This window comes from Camellia sinensis, chromosome 7 (genome assembly GCF_055761805.1).
Source record: "Camellia sinensis isolate YWXY chromosome 7, ASM5576180v1, whole genome shotgun sequence".
Lineage (NCBI taxonomy): Eukaryota > Viridiplantae > Streptophyta > Magnoliopsida > Ericales > Theaceae > Camellia > Camellia sinensis.
The window spans coordinates 64461705-64480252 of record NC_138967.1 but is presented as its reverse complement, the minus strand read 5'-3'; the positions used below and the strand labels follow the sequence as shown (position 1 = coordinate 64480252).

Genomic DNA, 18548 nt, shown 5'->3' with positions numbered 1-18548 from the left:
AAGAAACAAAATACAAGTAAGCAAAAGAAAAACATGAGGCTAAGACTCCTCTCCACCAGTTGGTTGAATTTGAAGATCAGATGATTGTTGAGAAGACATCTCAGCAGCCTTATCCGCCGCGAGCTCGGTGTCAATTTCTGCAAGAGTGTCATCAAGGCTCTTATCAGCAAGGGTGGCATCAGCTGATTCCTTTTCATAAGCAGCGTCTTTGGGAACCTCATCGCCTTCTTCATCTTGAGTCAAGTCTAGGACTTGCTCATTCTAAAGAGGGGGCTTGGCCCTATCAGCATCTTTGGATTTTCTTACCAAAGCCTCATCCTCCTCCTCATCACCATCTTCAGACTCAGATTCGCTGACGTCTTGACTTGAGGTTAAGCTGGAGGGAATGGAAGAGGAATGGCATCAGCTTTCCTCAATGGTGAGTCCTCTGGGACATTGAGTTTCTTTAGAAGGGACATCCAACCAAGGGTGAAACCCTTGTTGCATGCCTCCTTCACCTGTTGTTCGTAGGCATCTCTGACGTCGGCCATGCCTTGGGCATACGCCTTCTCGTCGGCGTCTTTTATTTCGGCTTCTTTGGTGGCCAGTGCCTCCTGAAGCTCCTTTTTGGCTTGGACCATTTTTTCCTCGGCTTCTCTCTTCTGAGACTCAGCCACTTTCCTGATAGCCTCAGCAGCCTCAGTCTTCTCTTCGGCATTGGTCTGAGCTTTGATTGCAGCCTCGGCTTGGTCCTCCAATTTTTTCATCTTTGATTGAAGACCTTTGTTGGTTTTTTGAAGAGAAGAGAACTCCCTCTTCATATCAACCACCTTCTGCCGATTTTCGAAAGACTGAACAGAAAAAGAGTGGACATGCTGGATGGCCGGAAGAAAACACAGGGTAAAAGTTATTGCAAAAATTTCTAAGTATGAAAAAGAAAAGAAATAAAAGTGCCAGATGAAAGACGCTTACTTGAGCAGAGCGTTGAAACATCAACGCATAGTTTTCGTATTCGCTTAACTCGGCGTTTCGCTCCAGATCGCCTGTAACAGCAGAGCAGTACTGAGCGCAACGCCGACATTGATATCCTCGACACTATCATTTGCCATGACTGGCTTATCCTCCAAAGTAATTTCGGGGGCCCAGGGGGCAGCAGGCTTCTTAGACCCCGAAGTTGTAGCGGAGGATGACTTCGGCTTTTTGGATTTTGGGAAATTTGATGGTTGGGCTTCAGAGCGGCTCTTCCCAGCAGAGGGTTGAGGTTTGTCACTCTCAGCCAACTTTGAGATAGGCAAGGTATCTTCAGACTCAACCTGAGTTACCTTAGCCTTGGGTTGAGCCTTCTTTATTCTTTTCGACTTCGGTGGAGGAAGGGTTTGTGCTGGTTGATCGTCAACAGATGATGGAATGCTGGCCAGAAGATCTTTTGCAACAGGCTTAGGGCGACCTATCTCGGCAGTAGAAACTGATCGGCGTCGACGGCGGCGCTGTGATATTGGAACCATACTGGATCAGAGATTGACCCCTGGTCTGTCCGAGATGTGGATACAGTCTGTGGTGTTGTGGCAGATGGTGGAGAAAGGCTTTTCTTCTTCCTCTTAGGGACGTCGGGCAAGCCTGACTTATAAGTTGGGATAAAGTTGAGGAGCAGAGGCGCCTTTCGTTTGTGAATTGGCAAGTTCAGAAGTTTTTTCAAATCCTTGCTGGGATAGAAGGATTGGCAAAAATTCTTTGGAGGCTGATGAAGAACTGCAAAGATAAAAACAGCACAGACATTAGAACAAAAAATATTGAAAACTTTATGTAAGAAGATAAAAAGAAACTTATGAAGGGTGGCCCTTACCAGCTTCTTTTCCCAAAACAGTTTGGCTTAAGGAATAAAGATGGAGGTCGTCGTTTGCTGAAACTCCCAATTGCCCGAGACGATGAAGTAATCGTCTCCAGCTCCCTTGTTGGAGTTTGGAAGGTCGGCTACGATTTTATATTCGGTGGATCTCGGCTTGAGGTAATAGACATAATCTGTGTCTTTTCTAAAGCGACACATGGTATAACAGTATTGGAAATCGGCAATTGTAATCCTGGCATTCTCTTGTTTGACTAAAGCTATGGTACCAGTAATAACTCGGTAAGAATTGATGGCGAGTTGCATTGGGTTCAACTTATAGAAGTGAAGGATTTGACGGAAAAAAGGGTCAAGTGGAAACCGAAGTCCACACTCAATAAAAGCAACCACAGGGAAGGGCATGGAGTTGTCTGTAGGCACGATGGAGTCATCATCCCCAGCCAACCTCAGATTGACATTGGCTGGAATTTCAAACTCTTGCCTAAAAAATTCCAGCTTAGAAAGGGTGTTTACCCGATGTTCCCACATACCCATGATGTCGGGATAACTAAAGGTATTGGGTTTCAGTAAGAAGATGGTTCAAATAGGGTTATTGGGACCTTGGCAAAAAACCTAGGTTTGGGCTGGTGCAGAAATTTGTAAGGGATGTTTCAGTTTTGCCCTAAATTATGGGTTCTACAGACAAATCTCAAACCTAAAACTATGGAGATGAAGATCAAAGGCACAGATCTGGAAAAGACACAAAAAACAGAAAGCAAGAACGGAGTTTCAGAATCAAGAACAGAAATGGTCTATCAAGAGCAAAAAGAATACAAGAAATATGGGGCCAAGATCAGTGGCAAAAATACACGAAAGTGGTGAAACAGTGCGTGTGTTCAAGATATGGGCAAGGGCCAAATCATGAAATAAACGCATTCAGATTCACAAATTGAACATTCGAATAAAGCAGTACTAACAACAGGTTCCAGAAAAATAATCAAGAACTGAAATAAGAAGGAACAATTGCTTACCAGAAAAAATAAAGCTGGTGTAAGGATCGCCGAAGTCAGATGATGGTTACAAAGGTAACAAGACGGCGGAAGCTTCACCGGAAAAAAGAAAGAGGGCAGTTGCAGAGCTTGAGGACTAGAACAATGGAAGAAATGAGAAAAGCCAGAGAGAGAAAAAGATTTCCAGAAACGAGAATAAAGTGAAAGGGAAAAATCGAAGAGGTGTTTTGTTAAAATGAAAACGGCGGCAAAAAGTAATCAATATGCCTGGAAGAACGTATGCGTCAGACATCGCATGTGTAAAAGGGACGGCTTACGGGCGCGTCACAGGTACGAACCAGTAAGAAGGAAACGCGTGGTTAAAAACGGTTGAATTATGGTGTATGACAGCTCATACGCATGAAAGGGTTCTTGAAGTTCTTGTTCTCCAACGAAAACATGTCGGCCAAAATAATGATCTCGGCTGAGACACTATAAACCAACGTACTGGAAAAACGGAATGATATAGGTTCCATCACCTCAGAATACCGAGATAATAGAACTTAGGGGCAGTTGTGGAGATATATTTTTTAGTACCGACACGTGGCAAGGTGACGCCGACGTGTCAGCCGAGGTGCCACGTGGTAGGGTCATGACACCGAGGTGATCTCGGTTAAGCTGAGGTTATCTCCGAAGATATCGGAGTCCGGAAAAAGCGGATAAGGGACAAGAGTCCTAGAATAAAGAAGAGACTTCGCCAAGATATGGATAAAACTCTTGGGGAGTTTATCTTTATCTCTTAAGGAGTCCAAAGTAAGTACTGAACAGGAATCCATAGAAGTCAGGCTTCTATTGGGATTAGGATTGAGTTAGCTATAAAAGAGAGGCACCCCCATGGGTCTAAGGTACGCAATTTTGTGCTTTAAGCATTGAGTTTAGCATTATTGATGATTTTTGAGAGATATACTGAGTTGATCGTCGGAGTGCCCCGGGTGGTCGAAACCACCGCCAGAATCTTCTCTTTCTGTTACAGGTTAGCCACGTGTCATCTATTCTGCCAGTGTTCTCCAGCTGAATGCTAAGTTGGGCAGTGTGATCGGAAAATTACCCACACAGTAACTTTCTTATCTCTTTTTTTATAGGACAATAGAATTACTGCAACTAATAGTCTAATCCAAAATATATATATACATAAAATTCTATAACTTTATGCAAATGTTGTAAAATGCGATATCCAGATGGATCCTCTGGGCAAAGTAAAAACTTACACTGAAAAATTGTTAGTAGTCATCTAGTAAGGGTAAATAGCCATGCAATTCTTTCCATCAGTCTCATCATCCACTATTACACTCTTGATAAATATGCATTTGAAATCATTGAACTGTGAGGGAGAAGAGATTAAAGATTTGTTTCATAAACAGACGCTTACATCAAATAAACATGCATGAAAGCTTTAGATATCAAAATAATTGTTCAATACACGATACGGACAAATATACGAAATTTTAAATATTAGAGATAAATCTTCTTAAAAAATAGTTAGATATTTGAGAGAGATCTTCTTCAAGAAACATAAACTCCAGTAGTAAATATTTGGGTAAATTACAAATACACTCCTTAAGATTTTGCTTAAAATTCGAATTATCCTCTATAGTTTGAAAAATTATAAATATCTCATTGTCAGAATTTTTTATTTAACAGAATTAATTAAAAAAATGAAATTTCAAACCGTTCACTTATACAATAATGAAATTATTTGAATTATTAATTGAAATAAAATTTTAATATTATTAAAAACTGTTAATTAACTTGATGATTTATTAATAAAATGACCTATTTGTTATGAAATTAGAAACCTTATGGGACATAATGTAATTTCTAGAACTACATGGAGTAATTTGTAATTTAAGTAAATTTCAAAAGGTGTGTTTGTAATTTACCCTAAATATTTTAATTGAAATCTGGCCAAAATTTTGATGCACTTGACGCCATTAAATAGTACTAAAAGAAACATCTATGAAAATTTTGAATTAATTCCTATATTTTAGTGTACTCAAATTTAAATTTTGAAATTCATTATTTTCTTCCCAAATTCCTAAATTTGAATTTTGAAATAGGTTTTCTACATTTCCTTTTCAAATTCGTGAGAGCCAATGCATTTAGGAAGATTAAGGAGATTCAGGAAAGGGGTTTTTTTTCCATTTATTTATCATTCCTTTTTGAAAATCATAAATTATGGAATTATTTCTATTTTTAAAATTGATAGTTTAATAGATTAGTATTTTTATAATTTATTGTTAATTAGAAAATATTCAAAAATTTACTATGAAAAATTAGAGCACTCACAAGGCTCTTAGTTAAAAAGACTCTTTGACTCTATATATAGATAGATAGATAGATAGATAGATAGATAGATAATTAAATTCTATTGAATGGTTTATCATATTAAAATTTGAAATGGAAAAATATATATTCTTTTTGGAAAAGTGATAAATTAGGGAACAATTATATTCTAATGAATTGCTTTCATATACTGTCACAAATTTAAATTTTGAAATGGTTAAACAAAATTTCCATTTAAAAGTTATAATTTATGGAATAATTAGAATTTTATTTATATGAATAAATGAGAATTAAAAAATAGATGATGAGTTAGCCAATAGTGTTTTTTTATATAAATAATTTTAAAATTAAAAAATTAATTCCTGTTGAAAAAAAAGGGTTAATTAGCTAGGTAATAAATATATATAGTACTAGCATATTACCACTGCTATGCACATGTATAAATAAATAATCAAAAATTATTTTTTAAAATTAAATAATAATAGAAAATTTATCTAAAATATGTAGTAATAATGATTTATAATCAATTATACATGTCATAATTGAAGTAATAAAAATTAAATAATAAATTACAAAAGTTACATTTATGATAAAATATAAATACATTTTGTTTTATAAGTTTTGTAATTTTAGTTTACCATAGTAGTAAATTATATTTGTTAATATACTAATGTTTTAACATTTTCATTATTAAAAAATTAAAGTTAAAAAAAAAATAGTTGAGAGTTTGAACCTTAAAGAAACCTATTGAATTGTAATTATATATAATATAGATATAGATTATTTAAAATTGAAAAATATAAATATAAATTACTCAGTCATAATATATGCAAATCTCGACATATATATATATATATATATATATGAACGTTTAGTGGGTATGAAAATAACGAGTTTTATATATGCCTTAAATAATAATGGCCATGGTGAGGGAAAAAAAAATTTTGTTGCAAAATTTTAATTATATAAAGAATAATGCTTGAGACCCCCTTTTGAGGGTCACCCCCTCACCCCTCCCCTTTGCCACGTGGCGGGTGGTGATTGGAGGAGCAGGAAAAAAAAGAAAAAGAAAAAGAAAATGTAACCAATGAGAGAGAGAGGGGGTCAAAGGGGGTGGGAGAAAATGGGGGATGAATCATTGTTGTTATATAAATCATTTTATTCTTTATGGTGAATAATTAAAAATATTTTCATAGAAAATATTTACGGTAAAATATTTTTTGAGTGTGTGATTTATTAATTATTTTTTTTACTCGGAAAACTCCTTGAATCTATGATTTATTAATTATTTTTTAAATTAAAAAATTAAGAAATTTAGATTGAACACTTGGAGTTCTATGCTTTATTATCATTTTTCAAAAACACTTTTCAGAATTTTTTTTTTATTTTTCATGTTTTTTTATTTTTACTGATTTTTTTTTAAAAATTTTTTGAGCAATTTTTTTAATGGGTCATTTTTTGATAAGTCCTATTTATAACTGTTTTGTTCCATAAAACCCAAACTGTTTCTGAATATTCCATTAGGTCCATTAATTGTTAAAGGACGAAATAACCCTCTCCACCTCTCCCGCGTGAAACCGATTCTGCAAAAACCCATTCCTATTCGAAATATTTCATCCACAAAATTTCCAAAACGAAAACTCAATCGACGAAACGATACTGATATTGCCTCCAGTAACCCTAGATTCCTCTTCGTCTCACCACTGCGAAGCTTCACTTCGGAAGGAGGGTGCTTCGTCGTTCGAAGATTCTTGTCGCCCCATTGAGTTTATTTTATCCACTGAGTGTGATCCATACCCACCAACCATGACGAACAAAAGTAAGGAATACCATTCCACCTTCTGCTTCTCAATCATAATGTCATCATTGATGTATACATACACCTTCTGGTTTTCGGATTTGAATTTGTAAACATAGATGTTTTCGGAATTAATTTTGTAAAAATATATGTAAACATTCACATTGGCCTCTACCTGTTGTAGTTTTCGGGATTTGTTTTTGCACACATGAATGATGTGAACATTCACATTACTCTTGATTACTGGGTAAATTTAGAGTAGTACACACTGATGTGAATGTTCACATCATGTGAATGTTCACATTAATGTCAAAACAGCCAAACTTCACTCAACACTGTGCTGAATTGTGATTTAAACATTGACATTGTGACATCAATGCCCAAGTTGTTTGTGTTATTGGGTGTAGTTTGGCGCTGCTGGTTCCCCCCTTTGATTTTTAGCAAATTATTACATAATGTGATCACCCATGTAAGCATTCACATTGGCCAGTAAATGTTGTCGTGTTCGAAATTTATTTCTCAAACATGGACGATGTGAACATTCACATTACTCTTGATTACAGGGTAAATTTAGAGTAGTACACACTGATGTGAATGTTCACATCATGTGAATGTTCACATTAATATCAGAACACCGAAACTTCACTCAACACTGTGCTAATTGTGATGTAAACATTCACATTGCTCTTGATTACTGGGTAAATTTATAGTACACACTGATGTGAATGTTCACATCATGTGAATGTTCACATTAATATCAGAACACCGAAACTTCACTCAACACTGTGCTAATTGTGATGTAAACATTCACATTGCTCTTGATTACTGGGTAAATTTAGAGTAGTACACACTGATGTGAATGTTCACATCATGTGAATGTTCACATTAATGTCAAAACAGCCAAACTTCACTCAACACTGTGCTAATTGTGATGTGAACATTCACATTGCTCTTGATTACTGGGTAAATTTAGAGTAGTACACACTGATGTGAATGTTCACATCATGTGAATGTTCACATTAATATCAGAACACACAAACTTCACTCAACACTGTGCTAATTGTGATGTAAACATTCACATTGTGACATCAATGCCCAAGTTGTTTGTGTTATTGGGTGTAGTTTGGCGCTGCTGGTTCCCCCCTTTGATTTTTAGCAAATTATAACATAATGTGATCACCCATGTAAGCATTCACATTGCCCAGTACCTGTTGTCGTTTTCCGAATTTATTTCTCAAACATGGACGATGTGAACATTCACATTAGTATTGACTACTGTGTAAACTTACAGTACTAAACACTGATGTGAATGTTCACATCACTGTATAATGATGTCAATGTTCCAATTACTGTCAATGCTGGTTGTTGAATGTTGTTTGCTGCTTCGGGTTCCATCCTCTGTGTTTCACCCAATTACATGTGCTCATTTAAACACACAGGTCTTCCTCATAAAGTTGATGGCAAGCGAAAGCGAGGGGAATCCCATTTCAAAACCAAGCTTGATCAAACAGCTGTTCCGGAAGAAGTGAACATGAAAAAAGTGAACTACCGGTCAAATCTAACTGGACTGGTCAAACTGTTAAAGGATACGAAATTTACAAGAGGCCAATTTAAGTGCCTTAGGAAAACACCGTTCTGGCCATTATTTCATAGGTTGATCAGTAACGAAATCGACCTCAGCCACTGCATGAAATATGATGATGTGATTGTACGTATAGTACAAACATTCAAGCAATCTAGTGGAAGGTTTTACATTGGGGATAAAAACATCCAGATTTTTAGAAGCGACATATCACTGATTTTTGGGGTGGACTGCGGCACCAAGTCGATGGACCTCTCTTATGGTGCAAAACCAACAACCGGCATCATACACCGAATGTGCAAGGATGTTAGCCGGTTAAGTGCTGCCAAAATACGAGAAATTCTGAGGGAAGCATTGAAGGGCACAAAAAAACATGACGATGAGGAGGTCGCAAGATTAGTTTGCATGTATGCATGCGTCAAACTATTCTTTTCTACATCCGGAGAAACAATTGGATGGGTTTTCTACTCATACATGGACCCATTACACAAGATGATCGAGTATGATTGGGCTGAGAGCATCCGGGCAACCTTGATGGCTTCATTGGGCCAAAACTGTGGAAAACCAGGACGAGTCACTGGATGTGTGATGTTGTTAATGGTAAATCAAATCTCATACAACTTATTCTATGTTTAATATGAACATATACAGGCTCTGAACACTCTGATGTGAATATTCACATTTCTCAGCTTTGGTGTGGAAGTTGACAACATTGATGAAACATTCGCATTACTGTTTCAGTAATGTACAAAACACACATTAGTAGATGCTGGTGTAAACATTCACATTACAGATGTGAACATTCACACCAGTTCTACCACTCACATTACCAGATGTGAATATTCACATCAGTAACATCACTCACCATTAGCAAAATGTGAGCATTCACATAGTAATAACACTGACTAGAACAGATGTGAACATTCACATCAGTATCATCGCCCACTATTAGCAAATGTGAACATTCACATCAGTAATAGCACTGACACTGACAGTTGTGAACATTCAGGTCAGTAATATCACTCACATTAACAGTTGTGAACACTCACATCAGTAGTATCACTCAACATTAGGAAATGTGAACATTCACATCAGTAACATTACTCCACATTAGCAAATGTGAACATTCACATCAACGGATGTGAACATTCACATCAGTTTTAAGTGATGTAAACATTCACATTACTGGCCTAGTGGTGCACTGTGAACATTCACATTACTGAACCAGTGGTGTAAACATTCACATCAATGTTAATTTCGTATGAACATTCAAATTACTGATATTTGTTATTTGTTTCAGTATTGGCTGTGTGAGCATACAACAATCTTACAACCCCGCAACCCCAACGCCATTCCACGATGCGTAAAATGGGACCTCACAGCCTTACATAGCAACATGAAGTCCATAACTCTGGCTAAGCTAGGTTTAAATGAGGTAGAAGTACAACCAAATATATTGTGCTTATTCACATAGTGAGACGAGGAACTATCTAACTAACATACTGTCTGGAAATGCAGGTATATGGCGGCGAGCTAATGGCATCACCAACTGAAGCGAAGATTTATCGTCATACAAAATTGAATGTGGAGCCAAAATCTGAGATTTTGTCAATTACAGTAGCAAAGAAAGATGCAAGCACTGAGGATCAAAGCAAAGACAGTCAACGCAGTGATGACAGTGATGCATTTTCTGCCGATGCAGTGGACCTGAATGATGTTGGACATTATATCAACCCCAGCTGTAGCACCCCCAATGCTGAGAAGGGAATCATCATAGCACAACCAACTGAGCCCGACAATGTGGAAGTACTCATGAAAGAAAACCAAAAAGCTTGGGCTCTTGTACGGCAATGGGAAGCGAAATACAAACAGTTGGAAGAATCATGGGAGTTGAGGGCAAGGGTGATTGCTGCCCTTGAAGCCAAACTATTTGACCACTCGGGCTCATCCAACGTGGACATGGACATGAAGACTTGCATGGAGTGGAAAGATTCAGAAATTCAGCGGCTGACAAAGTTGGTCATCAACTTGGAATGCGAAAAAACAATACTTCAAGACCTTTTCGACGATCAGTCCGTACACATCATCACTCAAGTTGAAGCACAAAAGGCTCATGACAACCTTAACAACAATCCCACTGCAGCATTGGAACACGTTATCAGCCCCCCATCAAGGGTAAAGCGCATAAAGCAAAAGGTAAGGACAGAACACAGGTTGGACGAGTTTGAATACCCCAACCTGCCTGGTCAGAAGAAAGGGAAAGAGGGAGCCCAACAGAAATCACATGCAGTCCAAATTGCACAAGATTTAGACAACCAACCACCAAAAAAGCAGCCAACAAAGTCCAAGAAGTTATCCTTGAACAACAAACTCAAGGTCTGGGCTAACATGAACAAACTCAACAAGCAAAAAGTCCAAAATTTGCACAAGAACGGCGGTGATGAGTAAGTGATCTTACATATCCCCAACTGTTTTTTTTTCCATCATGTTCAGTTCACATACATACTTAATAAATTAGACCATTTCATAAATGTGCAATGTTGACATTAACATTTTCTATAATCACAATGCACAGGTTGCTAGTGTGGCGAGGGGACTCAAAGACTAAACATGTGTTTTTTGATGACATCATACACCTCATCAAGGAAGAATCAATAACCAACAACGTATGGCAACTGTAAATGTGTACAAAACACACACACACACACATACACATAGAGTAAAGACACTGTAAATAATGTACTGCCACCCCTCCGGTTCTGCAGGTGATAGATGCTTATGGTGAAATTCTACTTGAACTACAAGGGCTAGTCAACCCAAGTTTGGAAGATTCATCATTCATCTTTACAAGCACATGTTTGGTAACCACTAAACTTTAATTTTGATTATGTTTCAATACATGTGGATGTTATTCTCAGCATTACATGCTTACATTGTTAATTTAAGTAATAGGCAGATGTGAATGTTAACAAAAACATAAAATGACCTTTGAGAAGATTCACATTGACAGATGTGAACATTCACATCATTCGCATTGAATATTATATGCTTATTATGTTGATAAACTTAAATGATACACACATGTGAACATTCACATCAGTAATATAACTCATAGTAACAGATGTGAACATTCACATCATCAGTATTACTCACATTAACAGATGTGAACATTCACATCAGTAGCATTACTCACACTAACTGATGTGAACATTCACATCAGTACTAGCACTGACATTAACAGATGTGAACATTCACATCAGTAGCATTACTCACACTAACAGATGTGAACATTCACATCATTCGCATTGAATATTATATGCTTATTATGTTGATAAACTTAAATGATACACACATGTGAACATTCACATCAGTAATATAACTCATAGTAACAGATGTGAACATTCACATCATCAGTATTACTCACATTAACAGATGTGAACATTCACATCAGTAGCATTACTCACACTAACTGATGTGAACATTCACATCAGTACTAGCACTGACATTAACAGATGTAAACATTCACATCAGTAGCATTACTCACACTAACATCACCAACCATTAGCAAATGGGAACATTCACACCATTAATATCACTGACATTAACAGATGTGAACATTCACATCAGTAGCATTACTCACACTAACAGATGTAAACATTCACATCAGTAGCATTAATCACACTAGCAGATGTAAACATTCACATCAGTAGCATTACTCACACTAACTGATGTGAACATTCACATCAGTAGCATCACCCACCATTAGCAGATGAACATTCAAATCATTAACACCAAACATCGATATAAATACTTAGTACATCATTGTATGCCCTTTGTGTGCAGAAAATCATTGAACAGTACCCCCCCCACAAGAGGAACAAACTAATTGATGTACACATCAAGGAGTATCAAGGCCACAGATTCTTAATCTTCCCAATACATGACAACTTTCACTGGACAATTGTTGTGTACGACGTCAAAGAGAATGTATGGAGGCATTATAACTCACTGCGCCCAAGAGAAGGCATACATGACCCACATATTGACAAAGCACAAATACTGGTAAGTGGCTGACAAAAATAATACTTGTCATGATGTGTAATATTTGAACTTGGACGTATGCCCTATGTTGGTTGGTGCCTAATATGAAATTTCATTGTTGGCAGAGGGACTACATCATAACTTTGGTGCACAACATTGGACCGTCATCACCATTATGGACCAATTTATCAAGCCAAAATACTTCGAAAACAATCATATCAGTGGACATCTGTCCCCAACAAGCATCAAATTCGTAAGCCTAAAATCGATTTCTACACATGTTCCACAACCTTTACCCACCTAAATTTCAAAATCTAACAAGAAGTTTGCATTTTCAGGGTGGATTGTGGGCCTGCAGTTTGTTACATCATGAGGGCACATGTATATCGTGAAGACATTGTTGCCAGCCTAGATCGCTTTGAATGGTGTCAAATAAGAGACTCATTAGTACACCTTTTTCTGAACCACAGAAAGACAGTGCAATGTGAAAACCTATAGGTGGGGGGTGTCCACCTATCACTGTTACCCAAATCTGTTATCCACATTTAAGACAATTTAGTTTCACTAGCTTAATTGTAAATGAAGTCTATATCACTGCTTGTACAGATACTTTTCAATCAATATATGTATATGCATTTACAGGCCTATTTTGCGTTGATCGTGTACATTGAGATTGTATTTTCTTTTTTTTTTGTTTCGATACACATGACATGATGTCAATGTTCACATCACAGAATGATCATACACTTTCTTCTATTTTAAACCATACTACATGGATGTGAATATTGCTTAAAGTGTTCATGTAACACAATATGACAGGTGTGATTATGATATTTCTTAACACAAGTCAATATTCACATCTAACAATTTGATGATGTGAATATTCACATGATAACTTCTGATTATGCGAATGGCAACAATGATGTCATGAATATTCACATCTTATGAGTTGGTGATGCGAATGGTTACATTGATGTAAACATTGCTGTTAACAGTAACAACAATGTGAACATTCCCACCACAGAAATGTTTGAAAGTTGAACAATGTGAACATTCACATAATGTGAATGTTAACAGCATGCATTCATCCAAAACACAACCAACATAAATGTCAGATTGGTACCTTAAAAAAGTAAAAATAAAACACAAATCAAACACTAATGCATTATTATGTTTGCCAACGCAACGTAATCTTATTGCAACCCAAGTTGTTTGTGAACACAACACAATCTTATTTCAAAAATGAATATAAGAATCCAATGTAAAATACAATGTTGAAATGAAAAAAGGTACATCTTATATCGGCTCCGTGCATGATTTTCGATTATGGCTCCCCAACTTATCACATCTCCCGCACCGTATTTGCTTCAGTTTCTCACCCCTTGATGGGATCCTATTCTTCTCCGGCCTTCCGGGTGGTCTTTTCACGGTAGGCGGGTATATAGTAAAGTCCGTGGGATCAAAAGGCGGCTTCTCCACCGATGGTATAGGGAATATGGCTCCCGAATAGGCTGCACGATATGTCTCTACATGAAAGTAATGTTCTACACAATCATTGAGATTGTAGCGGCTCTTCTGAATGGCAATAACAGCATGGTCACACGGGAATCCGTTGATTTGCCATTTGAAGCATGAACATGTACGCCTCGCAACATCAACTGTAACCGATGGTATCGAATGAACTTCAAACACATCCTCGTTGGCTTTGCTAACTTGCCAAGACTTGCTGTCATTGAACGAATCCATAAGCCTTGTTTCGAATGTCGGACAAATAATCTCATTCCATTTGTTTGCTTGGTCACGCCGTGCAGACATTTGCCGCATCAACTGAGTACGAATTTTGTCCACCATTTGAGTGATAGGAAGATTACGTGCTTCTTTAATCCAGTTATTAAATGACTCCGCCGCATTGGATGTCATCTCCCCATAACGCATGCCCCTGCACAGTATATCACAAACATTGTACAATACGTAATTTAACAGGCCTGACCATTAATGTTGACAGATGTGAACGTTCACAGTACTGCCATTAGTATACACTGATGTGAACATTCACATCAGGGTATAATAATGTGAATGTTCACATCTGCTGCCAGGTTTTAATAATGTGAATGTTCACATCACATGGTTATTACGTTGTCAACTTAAATGATAGACAGATGTGAATGTTAACAACAACAACAAAATATGACACGTGTCAACATTCAAATCTGTAATACATTGCATGACTATTTGACAAATTAACAGATGTGAACATGACATCAGTCATCATTAGCAGATGTGCACATTCACATCATTTACATTGAAGATGAAACACAATTCGAAGATTGTCACCATTATAAACTGAAAATTCACATCACTACCATTCTAAACTTCAAAAATGGAACACCTTAGGAAACTATTATTACCTGAAGTATGAATTTGCCCAGTGCTCAGGTGCTAATTCCTTGAAAAAATTATGAGCTCGTTGTTTACCCTCCTCTTTTAATTTTGCAAGCTTTTCATGGAAGCCTACCACAGTTGGCTCGTAGGCACAGTCACCCAAACTCCTTACTAGGTGATCCCTGAATCCATTATCAATTCCTTTCATCCGGTCTCTTAAATTGCTCTTCAAGTGTTGTAAGCAATAACCGTGATGAGCCGATGGGAACACCTTTGGCATAGCTTCTAACAGACCAATATTACGATCCGAAATAAAAGTAATATGGCGCTTCCCATCAACAACCTTCCCAAGTTCATGCAAGAACCACGACCAATTAGCCGTGGTCTCCGAATCAACAATTGCAAATGCAACAGGAAACAGACCTACAACACAACACCAATACACAACTGTTCACAATATTCCAAAGTGAAAAGAAAAATAGTATAAACGAAACAGGTCATGTAAATGTTCATATGTATATTGCCCTCTTTACTATTTCTGTTTTAGGATTCAGGTTCGTAAACATCAACGATGTGAACATTCACATTAACGACCATTAATAATTCATTGTTGCTTGTTGAGTCACTGAAAATGTTAACATTCACAGTACTGTTCATTAATAGATCAACTAACATTAGTATACACTGATGTCAACATTCACATAAGTCTGTAATAAGTCTGATGTGAACATTCACATCAGTCTGATGTGAACATTCACATCAGTCTGATGTTAACATTTCTGTCATTAGCATACAAAGATGTGAACATTCACATCAGTGCATACTAATGTCACTGATGTGAATGTTCACATTACTTATAATTTAGCAATCACTCTTTCGTCCAGACTACGCTGCTCAGAGTGAATATTGACATGAATAGACAGCTAAAAAAAACTTCTAACCATTGTTCCCGTCTTTCGCCGTTGCCGCAAGTAGCTGACCTTTGTACTTTCCTTTGAGGAATGTTCCATCCAGGAATAATAAAGGCCGACAAGCATTGAACCCAGAAATACACGCAGCGAATGACACAAAGAAGCGACAAAACTGTTGACTACTCGCATCATAGTCAATATTGACATAACTCCCCGGATTGTACCGCATCACGGCATCCGAATACCACCGCAACTGGTCAAACGATAACGAGTGATCTCCATGGATACCAGCCTTTGCTTTCTCCACACCCAACCATACGACATGGTAACTCACATCTAGCCCATAATCCCTCTTCAAAATAGTCACCACTTCACACGGCCGAGTCAACGGCTTGTCCCTCACAATTTCAGATATGGTACTCGACACCAAATCCGAACTAACTCGCGGATTCTTCGATGTTCGAACATCCGTACCACAAGTATGCACATCACTAAACCTCTTGATGTAGAAAAAATCATTTGCTCGTTGTGCTCTACAATGTATAGCCCACAAGCACCCCCTCTCCTCCCGCATCGCACACACAGCCGTAACTCTTGTTGTCTCGTTCTTCACGTATGTGAACTTAAACCCACATTGGATGGCATACTTACATAAAACGTCACGAAATTCTTGTGCACCTCCGACAAACCGTTGTCCTACATGCGTAATACCATTTGCCCAAGGGGCTGACAACAACACCTTCTCCTTGTGCTGGCAAAAGCTCCGTAGTGCATCAATTTCATCCTCAACCCCCACACGCAGCAATCCCAAACTACTTGACTGACCAATATCACCCTTCAACTCAACCACAACTTCTACATGTTGTACCCCCATTGATTTAGCAAGCAGTACCATGTTCTGAAATTCTTCCTCATTGTCCAAATGACACTTATTAATCCCAGGTAGTTTACAGAACAATGAAATAGAACCAGCAGACAACTCATCCCATTTTTCACACAAACACTCCACCAAACGAGAATAACACATTGCGCGGGCAACATTTATTACAGTTGTACTACAACCATATGTACACACCAATAGCATAAAGGTATCCATCTCCTGTAAAAACACAAAAACACAACAATGAACAGTAATGAAAATCGATATGAAAATTCACATTGTGCAAAAAGTACATGACTACGTGTACATTTCAACTGCTAAATCCATAATTCACAATATGAAGATCTGAACATTCACATTACTATTAACAAGATGTCAACATTAAGCAAACATCAAAGTCCAATGACAACAACAACAATCTTCACATAATATGATGATGTGAACATTCACATCAGTTTATGATGATGTGAACATTCACATCAGTTTATGATGCTGTAAACATTCACATTGATATTAACAAGATGTTAACATTAAGCAAACATCAAAGCAAAATGAGAACATTAACAATCTTCACATAATTATTAACAATCTTCACAGAGCCTCATTAAGCAAACATCAATTTAAAATGAGAACATCCACATTGTTCACATATTCCACATTCACAAAATGTGCAGATTGACATTGATATATATACTGATAATCAAATCATCCACACAGAGCCTCATTACGCATGCATCGAAGTCAAATGAGAACTACACAATCTTCACATAATACGAATGAACTCCCCTCCACATAACCACGTAAAATGCATATAATTAAAAAAACAGAGCATTCAATCCATATAAATCCAAAAACAGAGCATCTGATCAATTATACGAATGAAACCATAAACTGAACATGTATTCATAACCAAATTGATACTAACCTTGATCATGCAATCCTACAATCGTACAGAAAGTTGAAAAAAACTGATTTGAACTAGTTATAATCCGGCAAATGTAACAACCGAACACACTCCTCTTCGTCGTCTTCACACGCAAACCACAGAACCAGACTCCAACAGCAAGGACGAAACGCTTGCACAACCAATCCTTGCAACGAGCATGCAAAACTTAAACGTATCTCTCGGAATTGGATTGATGATGAAAAGCGTAAAAAAGAAACTGCCAAACTGCATGAACGAAGAAACAGGCACCTTTTACGTATTAACACTGTACATATATATATATACAGGGGCAAAATAGTCCAAGAAATTATATTAAATTAGAAAAATGGACCTTATGGAATATTCAGAAAAGTTTATGGGACTAATTAGGTTATAATATTCTTTAGTGGACCTAATGGGTTATAACAACTCTATAATGGATTTATCAATAAAAATCTCTTTTTTAATTTTTAAACATACCTAACATACATATACCTAAAAAATTAAAAAAAATGGAAAAGAACCTTTTAAAAATTTACTAAATACCAAAAATACAAAAAGAAAATACGAGAATTCAGTGCATTTTTGTATTTTTATATATTTATTCATTTTTAAAAATATTTTTTCACAAATTTTTTACTCTTTAGATACATATAAGTAAGGTGCATCTAAAAAAGTAAAAAAAATATTTAAAATTTTAAAAATTTTCATTAAAAACAAAAAAACACGAAAATAAAAAAACTCAATTTTCAAAAAACTTAATTCAAAAAATTCAAACCAAACACAGTCTTCTCACTAAAAATTCTATTTTTTTACTTATATAATATATAGATTGTTTTTTTATTATAAGAAACAATTCCTGAAATGATGTGGATTTTATGAATAATGATATATGT

The 18548-nt window shown here is 36.7% G+C and overlaps 2 protein-coding genes across 2 annotated transcripts; one reads left to right on the top strand and one right to left on the bottom strand.

The window, feature by feature from the left end:
• The first annotated feature begins 6578 nt into the window (after nt 1-6578).
• LOC145795129 (uncharacterized) lies at nt 6579-13201 on the top strand. The gene is made up of 7 exons (XM_082878045.1): nt 6579-9948; nt 10032-10957; nt 11089-11179; nt 11279-11374; nt 12357-12575; nt 12680-12807; nt 12893-13201. The coding sequence occupies exons 1-7, from the start codon at nt 9775-9777 to the stop codon at nt 13050-13052; spliced, it is 1794 nt and encodes a 597-aa protein (XP_082734171.1). The 5' UTR covers nt 6579-9774; the 3' UTR covers nt 13053-13201.
• Nucleotides 13202-13373: 172 nt separating this feature from the next.
• LOC145795128 (uncharacterized) lies at nt 13374-17823 on the bottom strand. Its single transcript, XM_082878044.1, has 4 exons — nt 17653-17823; nt 15878-16946; nt 14963-15359; nt 13374-14493 (listed from the first exon to the last, which is right to left on the bottom strand). The coding sequence occupies exons 1-4, from the start codon at nt 17659-17661 to the stop codon at nt 13851-13853; spliced, it is 2118 nt and encodes a 705-aa protein (XP_082734170.1). The 5' UTR covers nt 17662-17823; the 3' UTR covers nt 13374-13850.
• Nucleotides 17824-18548: the final 725 nt, after the last annotated feature.